The sequence below is a fragment of the Dermochelys coriacea genome, chromosome 1 (assembly GCF_009764565.3).
Source record: "Dermochelys coriacea isolate rDerCor1 chromosome 1, rDerCor1.pri.v4, whole genome shotgun sequence".
NCBI classification, from domain to species: domain Eukaryota; kingdom Metazoa; phylum Chordata; order Testudines; family Dermochelyidae; genus Dermochelys; species Dermochelys coriacea.
Genome location: NC_050068.2, coordinates 122788764 through 122806903, shown reverse-complemented (window position 1 = coordinate 122806903; position 18140 = coordinate 122788764). Strand labels below are relative to the sequence as shown.

Here is an 18140-nt window from a genome sequence, read left to right as displayed (position 1 = left end):
TGGGTCTCTTGCACTTTTAAAGGACTTTCACTGTGGAAATTATTAAAACATTTCTTTTTATAACAGCTGTAAAGTAAAAAGTTAACATAGTGGTCTCAGAAAATCACAACTGTGAAGCTACACTGAACTTAATTTCACAAAGAGAATATTTACATTTCAAAATGTAAAATAGGTGGTTAAAATATAAAACACAAGTCAAGGTCTATCAAATGTCAGAGTATATAGGCTGTGGAAATGACATTTTTCTCTTCTTCTCAATGTACTCAGTCTTGTTAGGAAGAAGATGGCAGGGCTGGAATCAGCAGCTACTATAAGAACCAAAGTTTTTGTTTGGGGGCTGAATGACAAAGATCAGTTGGGAGGACTAAAGGGTTCCAAGGTATCGTCTTTGTTGAAAAAGTGTTTGTGTAAATCAAAAATCTCTGATGAAGTACGTAAACCAGACACTGAATTCAAAGTTTTTAAAGTTCATTATCAAACCCCTCCAGGACTAGACATAATGACTTTCCAGGGCTAAAAAAGCATTCTAATGTCTGTCACTGGCAGATTGAGAAATTGGATCTTAAAATTATATTTTCAGTTCCAGTTTGATTTTTAGAGCTGCTTTCTTGGAGCAGGTAGCTTCTTACTTGAAACTCCAGCTTTCAAAGGGTAGAAGATTATGCTTGTAACTCTGAAAGATCATAGTAGTCAATAACTTGCAATTGTGTACCATAGAAATGATTGTTGCAGAGGTGCTTAGTTTGTAGATCAGTACAAATTATTTCTACACCAGGAAACTTTCACAATTTTGCAGTGGTGCTGGTTCATTGATCCAAAGAAAGAAAATGATTTCCTGACCCTTACTAGTATAATCCATTTTAATGAGAAAAGTTATTTGAGTGGAAGTTTCAAGTAAGTGCATCTTCTCAATCTGGCACTCACGTTCTCCCTTTACATACCTGTTTGTTTGTTTTTTTTAGGGGGGGGAGTCTGCAGTATGGTTTAGCATGAGAAATGTGTAACCTATTTAATCATTTTAAGATGTCATTACTTTGAAAATTCAGTTGAGTAAAAATAACACTCCTATTTTAAAATAAGAATAAAAAAATTGGTCTACTTGTTTGCAGTTCCATATAGGATTGTAAAAATCACAAGTATTATATTCTCTGTCCATTCCAAAGCAAAAAGTTAAATAACAAATGCATTTCCCAGAGTTACTCATATTATAGTTGACACTGATGCAAGTGCACAGATACATTAATTTATCAATTTAGAAATATAATTTGGGGGAGAAATGATTTTTTTTCTCAGTTGGATCCTGATTCCAATTGCCATTGAAGTCAATGGGATTTTTCTGTTTGACTTCGGTGGGCTTTGGATCAAGCCCTAGAGAAGAGCAAAATTAGTAGGAAAATAAATATATAAACATTAAAGGTTCAGAAGCCAGAAACCTTTTAAAAGTAAACAGCATCTCTTTTTTTGGTAAGAATAAGATGCCATAACAAAAACCAAATGCAAACCCTCAAGCTTTCATTATGTTTTATCAATTATCGTTCAAAAATTTTTTTTCACTAATTGTAATGGAGAAGTCTTTTTAGTAACACAAGATTTGTTTTAGCTGCATATCAGTAAATAAATATTTATTTTAGTAATAAGGAGATATTCCTAACTTGAATATATGTTAATAATGAACACTTGAAAAAGTGTGAGCATTTGTTTATATAAAGTCAGCCTGACGAAAGACTTAATTGTAATGAAGGTTACTTCGAAGTATAGGTTACTTTGTCACTGTTTTTCTGATTGTATCTAATCCATATTGTTATGGAACTTTACTTTTGGATTAACTGTAATTTAAAGGATACAGAGAAAATAAATTCTGCCAGTGTGCTCATATATGTTGATTTTTGATGTGCTCATTGACATTTTAATGAACTTGCTTGGGTTTAATTTATTGTGAGTCCAACTAGGGTTTGTTTACTCAAGAAAATTATAGTTTAAAAAAAAAAGTGTATATCCTACTGCACCTTTTCCTTGTAGTGGTTACTTATTTATCTCTGTTTTATATAGCACACTCATCCCTTGCTTTAAGCACTTGATCTGCTTCAGTTAATTAACTAATTGTTTATCTGTGAGGTGTCCAGATAATGGGGTAGTGAGTGTCACTGAAAAGCTAAAAAATAAAATTTTATTAACCAGTGGTTAATTAAATTAGATAAATCAGTTTATCATACTAGAACTTCACTACAAAGAACTGGTTGCCTTTTACAAGTAAGACTTTTGAATCTGATTTTATGCAATAATCTCTCTCTCTTTCTCCAAACACTCTAGATCAAGGTTCCTTCATTCTCTGAAACCCTTTCTGCCTTGAATGTAGTACAGGTAGCTGGTGGATCCAAAAGCCTTTTTGCAGGTATGATAACTATGTGGAAGGTTTCTGCATTTCAGACCTTCCCCCCCCCCCATCCTTCCCGGCTCCAAAATAAAAGTAGAATTATTTTCTAAGACGTAGGAATAAATTCTCATTTGTGAATTTTTTATTAATGGAAATTTAAACCCTTTTTCCTTTTAGTTACTGTAGAGGGCAAAGTATATGCCTGTGGAGAAGCCACTAATGGAAGACTTGGTTTAGGCCTATCCAGTGGAACTGTGCCTATTCCCCGACAGATTACAGCTCTCAGTAATTATGTAGTGAAGAAGGTGGCTGTTCACTCAGGTACCAACTCTTCAGATTTCTCCATGGGAACATAAGCATTATGTACTTAAGATTAGAAGTGAAAGTAGATTCTTGTGTATGGCTCTAGTGCAGAGGATATAGAATAGAGGCTTTACAGGAGTACTGGCTGAAATTATATGGCCTGTGTAGAGGAGGTTAGACTAGATCGGGGCAGCCAACCTGAGCCCAGAATTTACCAATGTACATTGCCAAAGAGCCACACTAATATGTCAGCAGCCCCCCTGCAACGCCTCCTGCCTGCCGGTAGCCCCACCAATCAGTGCCTCTGTCTCCCTCCCCACACCTCCCACCCACCATGATCAGCTGTTAGGCGGTGCACAGGAGGCTCTGGTGGGGATAGGGGAAGAGCGAGGGCATGGCAGGCTCGGGGGTGGAGTTTGGGGGCAGGGTCTGGAACAGAGCAGGGGGTTGAGCACTGAGCACTCCCCGGCACATTGGAAAGTTGGCATCTATAGCTCCAGCCCCGGAGTCAGTGCCTATGCAAGGAGCCGCATATTAACTTCTGGAGAGCTGCATGTGACTCCGGAGCCACAGGTTGGCCACCCCTGGACTAGATGATCTGGTGGTCCCTTCTGGCCATAGAAATCAGTGAATTTAGTCTCTTAATTTTTTTTGACCTATAAAGTTTGAGGTATCTTTCTGAAAGTTAAATTCAGAATAATTCCTTTATTTTTCATAGTGTAATTTTTGGGTCAATCCAGTGGAAATATTTTCCTTTTTAAAAAAGTTCGCTAACTCTTTCACTTTGAAAATAGTAACTTAAGTGATTTGTTTCCACTGAGGGAAAATGTTCACCCTGGATGCTTTTTTTGAAAAAGTTATAAAATAAGTTTTTTCACCTTCTCAGTAGACCATGTGAAAATTAGTGCTTTTGAATATATTAAAGTAAAGAGTTATGGGGTGGAAAGCGTAGCACTATATTAAATTGCAGCACTAAAGGGATGTTTCTTGGCTTTTGCTTGACTTTCGCTGCTCTGTTGACTGTGCACATTCTGGTCTTCCATACTGGAGGACAAAGAAATAAAACTTTGCTGTTTGAAACTTGCAGTTTAAACCCTTGCAGGTGGCCGGCATGCTATGGCTTTAACTGTTGATGGGAAGGTATTTTCATGGGGCGAAGGAGATGATGGAAAACTTGGCCACTTCAGCAGAATGTAAGGATATAATTTCTGTTAGTACCTTGAAATAGGAAATATTTCAAACAAATGATATTGAATCATTGTTAGCAAGCAGTAACAGTATTTAAATATATTAGTAATAAAGAATTGTGTTACAAAAAGATTCTTCTGCAATACATATATCAGTTTTGTATGTTGCAAACTAAGCTTTTATTGCAATTTCAGTAGTTTTAAAGGGATACTCAAGTTAAAATTAATATAGCTTTTTAAAAATACATTTCTCTTAATGGGCAAGGTCAGTGCTTAATTGGGTGTCTTTTGTGTATTCATTATTGAAAAGTTACGTGAGAGACAACAGGAATATTGGTTGCCAATATGCATTGGGGGAGGTGCGGGTGGGGATGCTGAAATGCCTGCCACAGCCTGATGATGATACACTCGTGCTCTCTAGAAGTTCTTCATGATTTTCACCTCAGTTTCTAGGTAAGAGGCCCACTAACATTTTTTTGAATGGTTGATAAAACAAAGCTAAAAGTGCCTTTTCCATGGTGAATTGGTGCTGCCCTACTTGACTGAGCTATGTGGCACTATGTGTCAAGCACTTTCTCTATCATATGGCAATAAGTCAAACTCGCATTAGTAGCTCTCATGTCTCAGATTCAGGTAGGCTGTTGTGATGTATTAAAATTTTTAAGCTACTTGAGATTCCTGATGGAAAATGCTTTAGAATTGCAGATTATTATAGTGGACTCTGATACGACACTCTGGTGTATTGTAGACAGACCATAAATAAAATGAGGTTTGGTGCACCATTAGTCTCTAAGTCTAGTATTTCCAAATATCTGTTAGCTAGAAATGTTTTCTGGCAGAAGCTGAATTAGAAGCTGAGTGTTTGATAGATCACTCAAGCTAAGCTACTTCTGCGAAATCAGATATTTTATTGAAACAGTAAAACAAAAGTACCAACCTTGTATTTAATACCAACAACCCACACCATGCCATCTACTTAAGTCATTATTTTATTTTTAATTTAGTAGTCTAAGCCCTGGCCTACACTGTGGGGGGGTCGACCTAAGATATGCAACTTCAGTTATGTGAATAGCATAGCTGAAGTCGGCATATCTTAAGTTGACTTACCTGGCTGTGAGGGCGGCGGTGAGTTAACTGCTGCTGCTCCCTCGTCGACTCCGCTTCTGCCTCTGGCAAGCTGGAGTTCGAGTTGACAGGGAGCGTGTTTGAGGATCGATTTATCCGATCCCTGATAGATCGATCACTACCCGCTGATCTGGCGGGTAGTGAAGACCTGCCTAAAGTATGGTTTTGTTGTTCTGTCTCTTTCATTTGACAATTGGTGTACTTTTTTTGAGCTAGGGAGTAGATTTTTCTCCTGAAAGTTGCATAAATTTCAAACACTTTTTATCAAGGAAAGATTGAGAAAAATAGTTTTATACTCACTTTTTGTGTTATACACACTGGGGAAATCTTCAAGTTATTTAATATTAACATATTCAGTAGAAGATTGATCTTCATACTGTATAGTTCTCAGAGGTGTTAAGATCTTTACACAATATATAGAAAAATACAGCATGTGCCTCAGAGCTTGAGTCTCAGAATAGACATGACTCAACAAGTGTGTGGGTGACAAACAGAAGGGGAGGGTATGAGACAAGGGAAGACAAAATATGGCTTTATTAGCTTAAGCATAGGCACATATCTTGTTTGTTAGATATTTCTTTTATTTATTAAATATAATTATAAGCAGAAAACATTCTTGACTCATTGTGGGCACTGCATCCGTGCTGCTGCCTGCCTGATGTCCCCCTGATAGCCCTGCACCTGCCAGGCATTGCTGGGACAGTGTGGAAGGACTGGATCCTTACTATTAGGGTTGAAATGTATTTCTGCAAAGCCCTACTTAATTTGTTTAAAAATGTTAATAATGGTTCTAACATGTACACCGCATTAGAAAACCTACTTAAATTAAAACGAGACTATGAATTCAGTGAGCAGGTTGAATTTAACAAAAAGACATCCTACTTTCTCAGGCAAATGCTGCAGTGATGTTCACAAGAAACATCTTCAGTACTCTAGCAGACAGCTGACAATGAATGCTTGTTTAGTCTGGTCCCCTTGTGAAGAACAGAGCTGGAATAGGAATGGGCATCTCTTTCCTCATCCTCTGGCTCCCTGCACTGCAGGTTGGAGATACTGCAGTCCTCGTGCTGCTGTATTGGAGGCTCAGTCAGGTGTACATGACTTCTGTGCTATTCTCCTCCACCCTATGCAGAGCAGGACCAAGAGATCAGAGGCCGTGCTTCTGGGCTGACATGTAGAGCCTGGAGGCCTCCACTTTTGGGACTGAAATGGATTTTGCAAAAAATATTTGGCAGATATTGAAAATCTTTTTTCAGACAGAATTTTTTCATAACTTTGTATTCAAAACAGAATTTCAGTATCTCTTTTTGAAGATGCATCCACTGGAGAAATACAATCTATAGAAACGTATAACTGATAACACTGGAGTATTACAGCTGACTGTTTTAAATATTTGACTTTTTACTTTCTCTCCCGTTAATTTTCATAATTAGCTCAGCGTGGGCAATGAAGACAGATCATTCAGTTTCACTTTTTAACATATACATTTTAATCTTTCTCTTTCTGGTTCTTCATTATCAGGATGCTGCAGTGTGCGTGTGTATTACATAACATTTCTTAAAAAAGGAGTTTTCAGTTGAACTCCAAAAATAGTGGAAAATGAAAATATGTATTCAGCTTTTTGAAAGTTTATTTTTTTACCAAACCTACATTTTTGGCCTAAATTGACTTAAACCAGTATACCTTTAAGATAAATAGAAAAATAAATTAAATCAGTAACTTAAAGTGAAACATTGGAGTCTTGTATATTAGCATTAGGGCAGATTTGCCATTTGGGTGTATAATATTACATGAGGCATTGGAGGATAGGGCATGAAATATATTGCATGACATCACAAAAGTAGGTGATAAATCCTTTTATCCTATCTTTAGGAATTGTGATAAACCAAGATTGATAGAAGCGTTGAAAACCAAGCGCATCCGTGATATTGCTTGTGGCAGTTCTCACAGTGCTGCCATCACCTCTAGTGGTGAATTGTACACATGGGGCCTTGGAGAATATGGCAGGTTGGGTCATGGAGACAATACTACACAACTCAAACCGAAGATGGTAAGTACATGAGGTGTTTCCTGGTTGTGGTAGTGTCTATATATGTATATGCACAAGATGAGGAAAAAAAAAGGGAGAAATAAAGCTAAGAATCCCAAAGCAATGTGTAATGTGAGCTTGGCTGTATGAAGAACAAAATAAGTCACAAGTACTTTGAAATTACTGTGAAACTTTTAAAAATATGCGTAAAGTGTTTGAGGCAGCATGCTTACTTTTCTGTGTGTTGTAGGTTAAAGTACTTCTTGGTCACAGAGTCATTCAAGTTGCTTGTGGAAGCAGAGATGCTCAGACTCTGGCTTTGACAGATGAAGGTAGGAGTATCTTGCTTTAGCAACTTCATAGCATATGGGAATATTGTGCTTATAGTCTGACATACTGTTTGGTTGGTGTTACTAGGTTTGGTGTTTTCCTGGGGAGATGGTGACTTTGGAAAACTGGGCCGAGGAGGAAGTGAAGGATGCAACATTCCTCAGAACATTGAAAGACTAAATGGCCAGAGCGTGTGCCAGATTGAGTGTGGGGCTCAGTTCTCTTTGGCACTTACCAAATCTGGAGTGGTATGGACCTGGTATGTCAAGGTTGCTAAGAAATTTACAACAAATTTCAAGGCATTTGAGTTGGGTTGATTGCTATGGACTGACTTATTACATCTATGTTTTGTGCACGTGCTTAGTTAATTCTAAAACATCCTATTATTACCACCACCTCCTCTCTCCCTCCCCCTGCTCACTTATTTATGCACCCACCTGTTACATTTTGTCTCTTAGAAAGCTCTTTGAGAAGGTACTGTCATTTACTAAATCTTTATAGAGTGCCTACCATAACTGGGACCCTTGCCTGGTTGGGGTATATAGGTTTTAGTGCAATTTAAAAATAAATAGAAATAAAGATTATTGTGATAAAAGAAAATCTTTATATAGTTGAGGCCCTACTTAACTTGCGATATTGTGGAAATTGTGGATTCCGCAGTATTTTACTTCCACCACAGCTCCCCTTCTCAGCCATGGGTGGCCAACAGTGGGAAATCATGGAAAATAATAAGGTCCATTATTCTTTTGCGTAATTTTCCATGGCTTGCCGTAATTCAGCTGCAATTTTTTGACAATCATCCCACAATTCAAGTAGGACCTTACAGATAGTCTATGAAATAATATAGCTCAGTTCCTCTTGGTTCTTATGTTAAAGCAAGTGCTCTGCTGCATCTTATATATGTTCTCTAATTACAGAATGATTGGTTGTGATTCCATTTTTAGGGATTAGTTTTTCCACTTGAATCAGGGATTCAGCCACTTTATGTATAGAGAATACAGTATATTTTCCTCAATATTAGAATACTCTTTGAGTATAGAATGAGAATTTCCCATCTGAGAACTTACAAGTGAATTGGTGAGTTAGTTAAAATAAAATTTTATTAAAGATAATTCATGAAACTTAAAACTCAAAAGATATTTTTTGTTAGCAATGATCTCTGTAACAGAACAACACAGGGTCTTCAAACATCCCATTTGGTTAAATTGAATTCTTATGTACAGGCTGTATTTGAAGAAACTTAACTTTAGGATTGTCTTTTTTTTTTTTTCCCCTTATTCTTCATAAACTAATATTTGTTCAACACAGACTGATGAATAATATTTTTCTTTAGTGAATTCCACAACAATCTGCTGTCTTTCCAAATGGTTATCTCCTGTTGTTCTTAATGAGTGAAGCTAACAGTGCCTTTAGTAAAGATGTCCTCCTTCAGAATGACTACTGTCCCCTATTGCTCTCAATGTGTGGGAAGCCAAGCTGCCCATGGGCCACCATTTCTCCTTCCGTTAGCCCTGCCCTGTGTTGACACTGCAAAGAGTTGGGGGGCAGGGGAAAGAAAATCAAATGCCTTCAAAAATAAGTTTAATCTAAACTGGGACAACAAACACTATAAAATATTTAATAATTATAACGTGTGGTTATTGCATGACATTACTGCTAGGCAAAGTTAAGCTTGTTTGTGTGCCTCAGTTGTACATTTCCATACCTAGCATGCTTGGATTTCTTTTAAGTTTAACCTTAACTCTGAATTCCCTAGGTTTGTAGTACTTGTTTTGGGGGGTAATTAGAACAGCCAAGTAATTTTTTATCCTTATGATACTGATATGTATTCAGTTCAGTTGTAACATAGTTTTTATCTGGAAATTACTATTGAAGCTAAGGACTTTTGGAGATGCTTGATTTCCGACAGAGACTGATCACTGTTACAAAATACAATGGGGAAAATGAGAATTGTTATCTCTAACCAACACTCTTCAGTTTTTTCTGCTTGGTTGATACTGTTAGTATTATCTTGAGGTATAGCCATAAAATAGACGGAAGGACAAAAGAGTAGTGCAGTGTTAATGGTGTCTCTCAGACAGTTGAGGAAAATTTCATATGTTGGTAATAAAAGTAACCTGTGTTTCAGGCTTGTCTGAAGTCTCAGTTATGCAAACAGTTAAGCTCATGCAATTTTACTCATGTGACTAGTTGTCACAGTGCAGGTCCTGTGTTTATATAAATTGTAAGCTGGATAGTGATTTTAATGAGTTAAAAAAACCCAGTCATTTTTGAGTACAAGTAAATTTATAATAGTAAGATATTTCAAAACAGATAGAATTAATTTTATGCAACCACAGTACTTCCCCAAAAATAATCATAAATGGTACATTTTTAGTATTGAAGCCAGTGTATGAAAGATTGTAGATTTTTTGCTATCCTCTAGGGATGATTCTTTTCAAGTCAGGTTTCATGCTCATTGTCAAGAAATTTGCATTGCTGTTACATGCGCTTTCCCTTTTGGATATATAAAGGATTTCAATTTGCAAAGGTGTAATGGCAAAGAATTGCCATGTTTGGAATGATATAACTGCCTGGGGGAGGGCGGCGGGATATCTCAGTGGTTTTGAGCATTGGCCTGCTAAACCCAGGGTTGTGAGTTTAATCCTTGAGGGGGCCATTTAGGGATCTGGGGCAATTGGGGATTGGTCCTGCTTTGAGCAGGGGGTTGGACTATATGACCTCCTGAGGTCCCTTCCAACCCTGATATTCTATGATTTACTTCCTTGTCTGTTCCAGGGGCAAGGGGGATTACTTCAGGCTAGGTCATGGCACTGATGTTCATGTGCGAAAGCCACAGGTTGTAGAAGGGCTGAGAGGGAAGAAGATTGTACATGTGGCTGTAGGTGCCCTTCACTGCCTGGCTGTCACTGACACAGGACAGGTAAGTTACTCTGGTCCAGAAAAAGCTAGATACTGAGGCAATGTAATGTAGTAACAGCAGTAATACTTGTAGCCTTTTATTGTTATACTACAGTGGATTTGGCTCTGGTGGCTACAGTCTCTAACTCAACAGAGTTATCTCTGTTTACTCTAGATCTAGAGTTCATAGGAATACATGAAACCACAGACAAATAACACAAAAAAATCACAAAAACAAGTTCCACTATACAGTTTTATTAAAGTTTTAACAGTTTTATTAAAGTTTTAACAGTTTTATTAAAGTTGCCAACAAAGTTATAAATGTCACAGCATACAAAAATCCTAAATATATCCATGCACCAGTTATAACTATAGACATACTCACGTCATCCCACATGGTGTTAGAGTCTGGTGGCTCTCCCATGGATTGATCATCGATACGGGGATGGTCCCTGCTGGAGGTTTTCCATAGGAAGCACAATTTTCCCTGCTGTGAGCACCTTTTTTTAATAATATGATTCTATCTATACCTACATTCTGCGCATGTACATGGAAGTGTCAGCCCTCTTTCTTATTGGTGTGTGTCCCCTAGAAACATGAGGAAACCTGAATTCTATAGGCTGTGTAGGTTCTCATTAGCACTGATGTACCACCTGTATCCTGTGGCTAAGACACATGTTGGAGACAAGATTTACTTTTACAACAGTTTATAATTTAAAATTTAATCTTCCGCCAAGACCAGGGGTGGGCAAATTTTTTGGCCTGCGGGCCACATCTGGGTATGGAAATTGTATGGTGCGCCATGAATACTCACGAAATTGGGGTTGTGTGCGGGAGTGGGTGAGGGCTCCAGCTGGGGGTGTGGGCTCTGGGGTGGGACCAGAAATGAGAAGTTCAGGGTGTGGGAGGGGGCTCCGGGCTGGGGTAGGAGGTTGAGATGCACGGGGGGCCGGGCGTGAGGGCTCCAGCCAGGGGTGCAGGCTCTGGGGTGGGTCTGGGATTGAGGGGTTTGGGGTTGGGAGGGAGGGGGATCAGGGCAGGAGGTTGGGGCGCAGGAGGTGGTCGGGGTGCAGGCTCCAGGCTGCACTTACCTTAAGCAGAAGCAGTGATATGTCCGCCTTCTGGCTCCTATGCAGAGGCGCGGCCAGGTGGCTCTGTGCGCTGCCCTGTCTGCAGGCCCCACCCCTGCAGCTTCCATTGGCTGTGGTTCCCAGACAATGGGAGCTGCAGGGGCAGAATGCAGAGCTCTCTGTCCCTATGTACAGGAGTCAGAAGGCAGACATGCTGCTGCTTCTTGGAGCCGCGCAACCCCACTCTCCGGATGGAGTGCTGGAGCGGGGCAAGCCCCAGACCTCACTCCCCAGCGGGAGCTCAAGGGCCAGATTAAAACATCTGACGGGCTTGACACTCTCCACAGGCTGTAGTTTGCCCACCCCGGGCTAGATTTTTGCAATATTACCAGTTGGTACCTCTTTTCCCATAAATTTAGGGCATCGGGTTATTCCTCAGTCATTGACTTGTGTCAGCATTTCTTGTCTCCAAGGCCTAAAATGGCTAAGCTAAAATCTTGCAGGCCTCAGCCTACAGGTTCTTCCGTTTCAGCTCGTCTTACTTATATCTAATATATGATTCCTCTAAATACTGATCAATCTTATACTTCTATAATCCTATAAACTAACTCTAGTTAACATACAATGAATATCTACATGATATAACAAGTTGATTAATCATAACATCACACAATAAATGGATAATAAGCTAAAATCATTGGCTACATAATTAATGGAATAAATATTCTTTATTATATATTATTTTACTTTTCAAAGCACTGCACAGATATTAATGTGATTGTCACTTAAATTTTTCTTGCCTTCATATATTTATTAAATCTTAACTGTCATCTTAATATAGCTTTTGCATTTTTGTTCCTTATTATTTATCGTAACATGGGATGTTTCAGAGAAAACCCGCTGCTCTTCACTTCCTAAGATGCAGAAGCATCCATGATGATGTGACAGGACATATTTCTGCTCTGTATTAGGTGATAGCATAAATATCATAGTTATGCTGAGCCCCAATAAAATCCATGTGCAAGTAATCCCATTAACTTCATGTACACCCAGAATTATGAAATGGTACATGAATCTGCTCAGAGAATGAAGCTCATATGTGCTGTAGTAACATATGTAACCTGAAAGTATCAACTGTTAAATGTGAAGGTGGTAGGTACTCTGGAAATATCTTAAATTAGTAGCATAGAATCTTGTCTCTAAATGACTTATAGTAATTTTGAAAATAACTATATGAAAGACTCGGTGAAACAAAGCAATATATAGAACTGTCTGTTGACAGGTTTATGCTTGGGGTGACAATGATCATGGACAACAAGGCAATGGAACTACTACAGTCAACAGAAAACCCACTCTTGTACAGGGTTTAGAAGGCCAGAAAATTACACGTGTTGCTTGTGGATCTTCCCACAGTGTAGCATGGACAACAGTGGATGTAGCTACACCATCTGTTCATGAGCCAGTACTCTTCCAAACTGCTAGAGACCCTTTAGGCGCTTCTTATCTAGGTAATACAAAGCTTGTGTTATATTTGTAGATTGGGCGGGGTTGTAGATGTGTATAGATGGACAGGTCGGTGTGGGGGAAGAGGATGAAAGCCATTTAAACGTACTGATTTGCTGAAAATGTAGGAAGTGAGAAGAGAACAAGACTTGAGAAGCTAAAACATTCTAAGTCCTGAAGCTGAAGAGTCATACAAAAGTTAGCGCTAGTTTGAACTTCTAAATGTCTTAAACTGTTTGTCAAAGTCCAAAATGCATTAGCAAAAATAAGATCCTTCTTGGACTGTAGACTTTGTCTGTCTTTGGTGTGGGGGTGGGGGGGGGAGGTACAGTGCCTATCATGTTGGGGCCTTGCCCTGATTGGGACTTCTGGATGCTAGCATCATAATACATCTCTGTATCATATGCCTCTTACAAATAATTCTTGTTGATGCAAATGTTACCTTACCCATCGATTTCTAAGACAAGTGACCACCATTAAAGAGGGAGGCAGCATTCTATGATGTCACCTTCCCAGTTTATCAGAACCAAGATTTAGTCAGGCTTGATTAACAAAAATGTTCTATGTAAAATATCAGAATATTTTAGCTGTTTTTATGTCTTTTAATCCATTAGTTAGCTTTTATCTGGACAGAACTGCAGCAATAACAGAGCTTCATAGATGTACAATATATATAAATAGTACTTAAGTTATATGCTAATTTTTTGTCCAAGTAAAGCTTGTTTTAGAGACCACTAGGAAACTAGTGGTGTTAAGGTGTCTCCATTCTCATGAGTAAGTTTTAGACTCTGTTTTACATGAAAGTCTTTGCTGACCTAGGTTTAGTATTGGGTTTCATATCAGAATTACAGGAATTGTAGGCTAAGAATCCTTTCCAAAAGTATCATTAAGCAGGTATCAAACAAAACCAGTTACTATGCATTATAGTCTTTTTTTTTTTTTTTTTTTAAAGCGTGTCTGACTTTTTTTTCCCAGGTGTCCCATCAGATGCAGATTCTTCTGCTGCCAGTAACAAAATCAGTGGTGTAAACAGTTCCAAACCTAACCGCCCTTCCCTCGCTAAGATTCTTCTGTCGCTAGATGGGAACCTTGCCAAACAGCAAGCATTATCTCATATATTGACAGCATTACAAATCATGTATGCCAGGTAGGCATGCCAACATTCTTGTATTTTACAGGGCGAAGCATAGATGGTAAGCTACTTCATACAGTTTCTCCCTTTAAACCAGGTAATCATGGGTATAAAATAGGCCTCTCGGATGTATGCTTTAACTTCATTTCAGTTTCCTTTTAGCATTCATTTGAAATCAATTTGTTGAGACAAGACTGTCTTAAGTGGAACAGGAAACTCTAAATCTCTGCAACAAAATACCAGCTTAGCTTCATATAGAAAAGTTTCATGTGAGACTGCATTATTGAAATAAGAACAGGATGATAGCTATCCAAAAGTTCAACTCCCAACAATAATCTTGTTGTATACCTTGCAGCTGAGAATGTGTATCAGAGATTAAAGGGCTCCTTTTAAAATTGCTCATTTCTGTTTGTAAAGACAGGAGAAATATTAGTGGTAAAGAGTCTGAAAAGAAACTTGTGTAAAACTTCGGTTTAAAAATCCCCAAACTCTGTAGGCATCTGTAACTATCTCAGCTAAGTGAGTCCTCCCATATAGAATGGAAGTAAGCTACCCTGTAGACTGCTACCATTGAAAACCATCACTTTTAGTATTAATCCAGCTGAATAACAGGACACTTTTTTCTTCCAAGGAGAGGATTTGATGGTCCTAGTGTGAGTCTGTCATCAACAGTTTGTTCATTTTTGATTTAGGGATGCAGTGGTTGGAGCACTGATGCCTGCAAGTATGATTGCACCAGTGGAATGTCCTCCTTCATCCCCAGTCCCACCACCAGATGCTGCTTCTACAGGGAGCCCTGCCAATGGGGAAGAGTGCGTGCTAGCAGTGGATGTCGAAGAGAGACTGAGCCCAAATCCCTGGCAAGACAGGAGAGGAGAGGTAAAATAAATAAAATCAGAATCAGTTTTGCTATCAGAGCAACAGTTTTGGAGTGCTGAAACATCTATCAACCATAACACTGTTTGTTTAATTTGACAAAAAGAAAAGGAGTACTTGTGGCACCTTAGAGACTAACAAATTTATTAGAGCATAAGCTTTCGTGAGCTACAGCTCACTTCATCGGATGCATTTGGTGGAAAAAACAGAGGAGAGATTTATATACACACACACACACAGAGAACATGAAACAATGGGTTTATCATACACACTGTAAGGAGAGTGATCACTTAAGATAAGCCATCACCAACAGCAGGGGGGGGAAGGAGGAAAACCTTTCATGGTGACAAGCAGGTAGGCTAATTCCAGCAGTTAACAAGAATATCAGAGGAACAGTGGGGGGTGGGGTGGGAAGGAGAAATACCATGGGGAAATAGTTTTACTTTGTGTAATGACTCATCCATTCCCAGTCTCTATTCAAGCCTAAGTTAATTGTATCCAAATTAATTCCAATTCAGCAGTCTCTAGTTGGAGTCTGTTTTTGAAGCTTTTTTGTTGAAGTATAGCCACTCTTAGGTCTGTGATCGAGTGACCAGAGAGATTGAAGTGTTCTCCAACTGGTTTTTGAATGTTATAATTCTTGACGTCTGATTTGTGTCCATTCATTCTTTTACGTAGAGACTGTCCAGTTTGGCCAATGTACATGGCAGAGGGGCATTCCTAGCACATGATGGCATATATCACATTGGTAGATGTGCAGGTGAACGAGCCTCTGATAGTGTGGCTGATGTGATTAGGCCCTATGATGGTGTCCCCTGAATAGATATGTGGACAGAGTTGGCAACGGGCTTTGTTGCAAGGATAGGTTCCTGGGTTAGTGGTTCTGTTGTGTGGTGTGTGGTTGCTGGTGAGTATTTGCTTCAGATTGGGGGGCTGTCTGTAAGCAAGGACTGGTCTGTCTCCCAAGATCTGAGAGAGCGATGGCTCGTCCTTCAGGATAGGTTGTAGATCCTTGATGATGCGTTGGAGAGGTTTTAGTTGGGGGCTGAAGGTGATGGCTAGTGGCGTTCTGTTGTTTTCTTTGTTGGGCCTGTCCTGTAGTAGGTGACTTCTGGGTACTCTTCTGGCTCTGTCAATCTGTTTCTTCACTTCAGCAGGTGGGTATTGTAGTTGTAGGAATGCATGAAAGAGATCTTGTAGGTGTTTGTCTCTGTCTGAGGGGTTGGAGCAAATGCGGTTATATCGTAGCGCTTGGCTGTAGACAATGGATCGAGTGGTATGATCTGGATGAAAGCTAGAGGCACGTAGGTAGGAATAGCGGTCAGTAGGTTTCCGATATAGGGTGGTGTTTATGTGACCATCGCTTATTAGCACCGTAGTGTCCAGGAAGTGGATCTCTTGTGTGGACTGGTCCAGGCTGAGGTTGATGGTGGGATGGAAATTGTTGAAATCATGGTGGAATTCCTCAAGAGCTTCTTTTCCATGGGTCCAGATGATGAAGATGTCGTCCATTGGTGATCTTCCTAAAAACACCATCCTAGCCACTATGGATGTAGAAGCCCTCTACACCAACATTCCACACAAAGATGGACTACAAGCCATCAGGAACAGTATCCCCGATACTGTCACGGCTAACCTGGTGGCAGAAATTTGTGACTTTGTCCTCACCCATAACTATTTCACATTTGGTGACAATGTATACCTTCAAATCAGCGGCACAGCGATGGGTACCCGCATGGCCCCACAGTATGCCAACATTTTTATGGCTGACTTAGAACAACGCTTCCTCAGCTCTCGTCCCCTAATGCCCCTACTCTACTTGCGCTACATTGATGACATCTTCATCATCTGGACCCATGGAAAAGAAGCTCTTGAGGAATTCCACCATGATTTCAACAATTTCCATCCCACCATCAACCTCAGCCTGGACCAGTCCACACAAGAGATCCACTTCCTGGACACTACGGTGCTAATAAGCGATGGTCACATAAACACCACCCTATATCGGAAACCTACTGACCGCTATTCCTACCTACGTGCCTCTAGCTTTCATCCAGATCATACCACTCGATCCATTGTCTACAGCCAAGCGCTACGATATAACCGCATTTGCTCCAACCCCTCAGACAGAGACAAACACCTACAAGATCTCTTTCATGCATTCCTACAACTACAATACCCACCTGCTGAAGTGAAGAAACAGATTGACAGAGCCAGAAGAGTACCCAGAAGTCACCTACTACAGGACAGGCCCAACAAAGAAAACAGAACGCCACTAGCCATCACCTTCAGCCCCCAACTAAAACCTCTCCAACGCATCATCAAGGATCTACAACCTATCCTGAAGGACGAGCCATCGCTCTCTCAGATCTTGGGAGACAGACCAGTCCTTGCTTACAGACAGCCCCCCAATCTGAAGCAAATACTCACCAGCAACCACACACCACACAACAGAACCACTAACCCAGGAACCTATCCTTGCAACAAAGCCCGTTGCCAACTCTGTCCACATATCTATTCAGGGGACACCATCATAGGGCCTAATCACATCAGCCACACTATCAGAGGCTCGTTCACCTGCGCATCTACCAATGTGATATATGCCATCATGTGCTAGGAATGCCCCTCTGCCATGTACATTGGCCAAACTGGACAGTCTCTACGTAAAAGAATGAATGGACACAAATCAGATGTCAAGAATTATAACATTCAAAAACCAGTTGGAGAACACTTCAATCTCTCTGGTCACTCGATCACAGACCTAAGAGTGGCTATACTTCAACAAAAAAGCTTCAAAAACAGACTTCAACGAGAGACTGCTGAATTGGAATTAATTTGCAAACTGGATACAATTAACTTAGGCTTGAATAGAGACTGGGAATGGATGAGTCATTACACAAAGTAAAACTATTTCCCCATGGTATTTCTCCCTCCCACCCCACCCCCCACTGTTCCTCTGATATTCTTGTTAACTGCTGGAATTAGCCTACCTGCTTGTCACCATGAAAGGTTTTCCTCCTTCCGCCCCCTGCTGTTGGTGATGGCTTATCTTAAGTGATCACTCTCCTTACAGTGTGTATGATAAACGCATTGTTTCATGTTCTCTGTGTGTGTGTGTGTGTGTGTATATAAATCTCTCCTCTGTTTTTTCCACCAAATGCATCCGATGAAGTGAGCTGTAGCTCACGAAAGCTTATGCTCAAATAAATTTGTTAGTCTCTAAGGTGCCACAAGTACTCCTTTTCTTTTTGCGAATACAGACTAACACGGCTGCTACTCTGAAACCTTTAATTTGACAGTAACATGTAAG

At 39.7% G+C, this 18140-nt stretch overlaps 1 protein-coding gene across 6 annotated transcripts in view; it reads left to right on the top strand.

Moving 5' to 3' along the window:
* HERC2 (HECT and RLD domain containing E3 ubiquitin protein ligase 2) overlaps positions 1–18140 on the top strand; it is a 216607-nt gene that overhangs the window by 139291 nt on the left and 59176 nt on the right. For all 6 annotated transcript variants that reach the window (XR_006274540.1, XM_038384377.2, XM_038384283.2 and 3 more), the window contains exons 57-67: positions 268–379; positions 2311–2392; positions 2552–2695; positions 3780–3870; positions 6862–7039; positions 7269–7350; positions 7436–7607; positions 10127–10271; positions 12602–12827; positions 13798–13969; positions 14647–14833. Coding sequence is in view for 5 of the 6 variants with exons in the window: in XM_038384377.2 (XP_038240305.1) it covers positions 268–379; positions 2311–2392; positions 2552–2695; positions 3780–3870; positions 6862–7039; positions 7269–7350; positions 7436–7607; positions 10127–10271; positions 12602–12827; positions 13798–13969; positions 14647–14833 (1591 nt within the window). In the remaining variant the exon portion in view is untranslated. The remainder of the gene's footprint in view (positions 1–267; positions 380–2310; positions 2393–2551; positions 2696–3779; positions 3871–6861; positions 7040–7268; positions 7351–7435; positions 7608–10126; positions 10272–12601; positions 12828–13797; positions 13970–14646; positions 14834–18140) is intronic.